Here is a 6,114-nt window from a genome sequence, read left to right as displayed (position 1 = left end):
GGGAGGGAGCTGAGACAGGATTCTCACCTGATTTAGGGACTTAAAGTACCTAGCTCCTGCTCCTGCAGTATGGACGCAGCTGATTTTTGGACCACACCACTGCAACCCTTCTGGATCCACCCATTTGCTTCCTACATTTTTATAACAGCATAATAACAATTACTTTGTGTAAACATTGCATCTGTCCCAGAAATTTTTGCACCCAAAGTGACTAGATCTTCCATTTCGTGCCTCAATAGGTTAAATATTTCCACCATTGGAGTTTTTTAGGATTTTAATGTTCCTAAGAGCTCTATTTGAACTCCTATTATTTTGGAAAGAGGGAAAAAGAAAAACACTAAAACACCGTCACCAGCAAAAGTAGGCACGCAGTATAACAACTGAAATAGGGTATGAGGAAACTACCAAAAATTTAGTAGGGCATATTTACACATCAGGAGTTGACAGGCAAATAATAAGCGGGATTAGCTACTCTAGCCACTAGTAGCAGTACTGCAGTGAAAAGTAAGTGAAACTGAACAATAGTAGAGAAGCAAGGAGTCTATTATGCACTACAATGAAAAAGGAAAGAGGACTCTCCAGTACACTTACTGTGACAACATCATTGATTTCCATATCTGTTCTATATTTGTCTGTGTGAGTTTTTGGCGGTACACAAGTCTGCATGCTGGTACTTCTCCAATTGCTATACTGTGACGTTTATACCACATTTCAGAATTCTGCAATACAGAAAGAAAGCATTTTTCCCTTACCTAGCACTTTTTTCCCAAATGATAAAAAGTAGAGTATTTCCACAATAAAGCAAGCTCTTCCAAGTATTTTAAACATTAATAAATGTAAAATCCCTCTGAGGTAGATAAGCAAGTATTTAGAATGTACAGCTGCATCTTTGCCAGTGTTAAATGACCTATCCAAAGTTGCAGAAAGAACTTTTCAGAGCAGCATCTGAAATATAGAAGTCACAGACCTCCAGCGCTGTATTCAGTCTTAGACAGCAACTCTTCATGGTTCTTAAAGCAGTACAAATACATTTAACTACAGTAATACTTCAGTTAACGAATCCTCTAGAAACGAAACTCCTTTATAATGAACTCAGCTGTTTTTTTGGCAAAAAAAATAGAAGGAAAAAAAAAAAAAAACCTGCAGCTTTTTTTATTTTACCAGAGTAACCTGTGGATTTTGCATTTTTGAAATGAGCTCCCTGCAGGCTGGCAGAGTTCCAGCTTGCAGGGAGACAGGAGGCAGCAGAAGGAAGGCGGTGAGACAGGGGGTGCCACATGCATGTACAGTACATGAACGTGGCCCCAGGCAGCCTGTAAAGCAGCTCCAGTAGATAAATGGGGGGAGAGGAGGAAAGAGGGGAACTGAGGTCTCTGTAGGAAGAGAGCTGGGCAGGGCTGGCACTGCCACTTGGAGGTGCTTGGGGCCACAATGCGCAGCTGTATGGCCCCAGCGGGGAGGACAGGGCTGCACGTGGCTTGTCCAGAGGAGGGCCGGCTCCCCACTGCCACATGCACTTCCAGAGGGTAGGGGAGACGCATGCCCTCCAGACCTGTGTGCGAGGCAGGTGCAGGTTGCAGGTGCAGTCTCCTGCCGTGCTTCACTCCTCTAGGGCCTCTGCCATCCAGTGAGCACAACTCAGAATGGATGGGGACGGCGGGGCTGTGTGGGGATCTTGCTGCTGAGAGCTGCCTTCCCGCTGCCCTGGCAATGCATCCCCTGCAGCCACTGCTGCTTTGGAGGGCACAGCCCCATGCTGCAGCCCCTGTTACGCCAGGGCTGCAGGCAGCATGGGGCGAGCAGCAGCAGGCAGCTTCTCTGCGTAGCTCCTCTGCTCCCTGTCGCACCAGGTCGCGGGAGAGGGAAGCAGGGCAGCAGGGAACGTGGTGCGCAGGCCTACTGTTCCCTGCCGCCCTACTTCCTTCCACCATGACCTGGCATGGCAGGGAGCAGAGCAACCACGTGGAGAAGCTGCCCACCACTGCTCAACCCACACTGCCCCGGTGGCGTGTGGGGCTGCTCCCTTCAAATCAGCAGCAGGCGCAGGGGGCGCGTCACCAGGGCAAGGGGGGAGGGGGCAGCTCACAGCGACAAGATCCCCATGCAGCCCCTATCCCCAAACACACCAGGTTGTGCCTGCCAGGTGGCAAAGGCCCCACAGTAGCAAAGGACAGGGGAGCCTGTGCCCACAACCTGTACCTGCCCCACGCACAGATCTGGGGGGTGTGGATCTCCCCTGCCCCCAAGGAGTGCACACAGCAGCAAGGAGCTGCCCTGCCTGAGCCCACAGCAGGCAGCGGGGGGAGCAGGGGCACGGGGCTGCGGACCCGAGACCGTAGCCCTGGCAGCTGGGGGCCCCCCTCCAGCAGGGCTGGGGGGTGAGGGGTACCAGCAAGGCTGTGGGGATGAGTGAGGGGCACGAGCAGGGTCAGGGAGGCTGTGGGGGGCTTTTAATTGAATATTTAATTATATTTTCTTATTGTACCCCCTTCTCTGAAGTCCTGGAACATATTTCTATGCTTCCTATATTATTTCTACCTCTGATAAAGTTTCTGATAACAAAGTGATGTCATGGAACACATCCACTTCGTTAACCGAGGTATTACTGTACAACCACTGAGAGCCTTTATTTTCACAGTGCTGAGACTGCATTTGAGCGCAAAGGACATTCTACAATGAATTCTGCTGTAAGCAAACAATCATAGTATCTCTTTTTACTGATGCTAACATGTTTGACTGCTAGTCTTTGGAAGGAAACGAGGAAAAAGGACACTGAAATAAGTGTCATGCTCCTTTTGTGGCAGAATTAAAAAACTGCCCCTAAGTTTTAAACTTTTAGTATAATGGCACATGAATAAGTGCTACTGACTAGCCCAAAAAACTCTCTCCAATCCAACACAAGAATAGAGTATAGAGCAGAACCTCAGCGGCACAGATTGGGGCAGTATTTCCTAAAGGCAGAGGTGCAAGCCCAGAAGTGAAAAGGAAGACACCTGAATGATTATTCAAGAGGCTCTGGGGAGAGTGGAAGCGGCAACAGCAGCCCAAACTCTCCACTGTACTCTGGAGTCTTAACGTTTCATTTAAAGAGTCTGTAGTGATTACAAATAGAGCCTTCAAAATGCAAGCTGCGTTAGCAATGTAGACATCTGAGTAAGTGTGTAGGAAGCCTGAAACAAACCAGAACTGCCCCATTCGTTCCAGTGTGTGATAACTAAGATATCAATAACGTTCAAAATTAAAAAAAAAAAAAATCTATTGCTTGAGGAGTAAAAAAGAAAAGTATGGTAATATGAAGATCAGCACCAACGCCCAGAGCGTATGGATTGAGGAAGTATGCACATGCATGCAATTAAACAGGAGAAAGAGGTAGGGTATAAAAAATATGTACAAGTGAAAGTGCTTAAGCCCTTTAGATCTCCTTGGCCCTCCTTGCCTAAGGAGACACAACAGGGCTTTTTTTTCTGATGGGTGGAGTAGAGGTCTCGGCTCCACACTGTCTGTAAAAGGATTAAAGCAGACGGATCCTTCAATTTATCACACCAGAAAACAAAGAATGCAACACAATCTTTCCAGAATTGTAGCATATTTGTTGATAGCTAGTGTGTGGAGGCCAGTGAAAACAAGCTTTATGGGAGCTAGAAAAATGGTAGAAACTGAACAACATTTCTATGCCACACCCCACGCAACACTGTTGTGAAACAACAATTACACAATATAGCAGTTCTAATAAAATGATCACTTTGTTCTGGAATAAAGCAAGTTTATAGCTGTCTTGCAATGAATTGGAACATGAGCCAAATATCAAATATAAATCTTCCTCCCTGTTCTGAACTTTGTGTACTACAATACATGGTAACCTACAGACAGACGTAAGAACACTCACATAACAGTCCCATTAGGGAGATAAAGTCAAAACCACTAGTGAAATGTAATTAAAATTAAAGAACAATTGCTCGTTATAAAACAAAAATTCACTGTGAAAGTATATTGCTTTTTTACTGCCAAATGCTGTGCAGCCCTAAAACAGATCATTAGTTAAATTTACTCCTTTCTATTAACTATTTTCTTTTCAAAACATTTAACATTTTGGAAGCTGAAAAGCAATCTTACCATCACAGTTGGCTTCACTGGAGTACGTTCTTGGGATGTGCCTGCTCCAGGTTCATTCCAGCCTGGAAATTTAATTACTTCTTTTCCATATGAAGGCCTCTTTGGATATGGCTTTAGTGGTGAGGAAGGAGGAAATCTGTAATTAAAAAACACTTTAAGAAGGGCTTTTAAATCTTACACTAGTTCTCATTTGCTATTTTTAACCTAGATCTTCAATACTTCTTAATATGGGCATATACAAATCATCTTCTCACAATGTATACCCAAATACCTCTCCACAGTCAATTTTGATCTTGCTAGGGAAGCTTTAAGGGGGTCTGCAGTCTAAAATATGCTGTTACCATTAGGATCTTTCCAATTATGGCTCTATCTACAATATACAATTAATCCAATTGATTGGCACCCAGATCGGAACACCTGAATTTACCTAATCTAGATGCAAGCATAACTCCGCTGTAGCACTCTAGGGCAGAGATATCAAACATACCAACTTACTACTGGCTCATGGGGCTCCTAGAGGTGACAAATTCAGGGGCAGGGCCTGCTGCTGAAATCCCAAATGTAAATCCCTGCTGGGGATGCTTGCTGGCAGCAGGAGGTGACCAATAGCAGCATTAAACCCCAGCGCTACCAACACCACCGCTGCCACCACCGCTCACCCCACCATTGCCACATGCAAACCCAGTCCGTGAGGTGCCTATAACAAGGAGCCAAAGACCCATGTTACTAAAAAGGGGAAGGCAGAGCAGGCTAGCTTGGCTGCATAGGTAGGCAGGCAGCAGAGACAAGGCTAGCTACCCAGCAATAAGCTGAAGGAATAGGGCAGACCTCTAGGCAGCCATAGGACAAACAGCAGAGTTAGGCTCCAACAGGGAGGAGGAAACTGCCCAGTAAGCATAAGGAAGAACATCTGTGTGAGACTAGGCAGTCACCAAGATGTGAGCAGCTAAGCCTGAGAGGGGCAAGACCAGGGCCAGGGGCCCCAGAAGCCAGAGGCACAGCCAGAGAAAAGGGGCCAGAGCTATAGCCCCTCCAGCCCCCATCCCGTCCCGTCCCGTCCCGTCCCGTCCCCCCCCGCTCAAGGCACTTGGTTCTGCTGCCTTTCCCCTGGGAGCCCTGCACTGGCCAGGCAGCCCACCCTCGCCTTGCATACAAATCTGGGAGAAGGGGGAAGAGGCACATGTCCCCTATGCCTCACAGAAGTTTAGGGCTGGAACGGACCTCATAAGATCATTGGGTCCAGCCCCCCAGCTCTGGGCAGCAAAGACTACTGGGATCAAATAACCCCAGCAAGGCATGCATCCTTTTGGAAGATCTCCAGGGTAGGTGCCTGTACTACCCACCTTGGGAGGCTATTCCAGAGTCTGGTCACACAAACTGTGAAGAAATTTTCCTCCTGTCCAGTCTAAAACCTGGAATTTATGACCGTTGCTTCTGGTTTTCCCCTGGGGCGCTTTGGTGAAAGTTGGTTGCCTAGCCCCTGATGCATTTGTACGGTGACACCACATTCTCCCCAAGTCTTCTCTTTTTCAGGCTGAACACTCCCATATCTGTCAGCTTTTCCTCATACAGCTTGCTCTACAAGCCTCTAATCATATGAGTGGCTCTTCTATGGACTCTCTTAAGCTTCTCCACATCCTTCTTGAAGTGTGGTGCCCAGAACTGGACATAGTAGTCTGGCTGCAGCCTCACCAATGCCAAGTACAGTGGGAGAATAACTTCTTTAGTTTTGCTTCAGATGCATCGGTTGATGCATGCCCCGGCTCTCCAGGGACCTAGCAGACCTCCTGAGGCTAAAAGAAAGGCCTACAAAGGATGGGAGTCACCTCCAAGGAGGATTATTCTGCACTGGTCCGGTCCTGTAGGGAGCATACCAGGAAAGCCAAGGCTGCAACTGAACTCCAACTAGCTTCGAGCGTCAAGGATAATAAAAAGTCCTTTTTCAGATATGTGGGGAGCCGGAGGAAAAGCAGGGGCAACATTGGACCCCTGCTGAACCAG

The 6,114-nt window shown here is 47.2% G+C and overlaps 1 protein-coding gene across 1 annotated transcript in view; it reads right to left on the bottom strand.

Moving 5' to 3' along the window:
* Positions 1 to 6,114, bottom strand: part of DEPDC1B (DEP domain containing 1B) — a 68,347-nt gene that overhangs the window by 47,269 nt on the left and 14,964 nt on the right. Inside the window, exons 4-5 of the mRNA XM_014519907.2 lie at positions 4,114 to 4,249; positions 592 to 719 (exon numbers count right to left, since the gene is read on the bottom strand). Of these exons, the coding sequence (XP_014375393.1) occupies positions 592 to 719; positions 4,114 to 4,249 (264 nt within the window). The remainder of the gene's footprint in view (positions 1 to 591; positions 720 to 4,113; positions 4,250 to 6,114) is intronic.

The sequence above is a fragment of the Alligator sinensis genome, unplaced genomic scaffold, assembly GCF_000455745.1.
Source record: "Alligator sinensis unplaced genomic scaffold, ASM45574v1 scaffold862_1, whole genome shotgun sequence".
In the NCBI taxonomy this organism is placed as follows: domain Eukaryota; kingdom Metazoa; phylum Chordata; order Crocodylia; family Alligatoridae; genus Alligator; species Alligator sinensis.
This window is presented reverse-complemented; position numbering and strand designations above follow the sequence as displayed.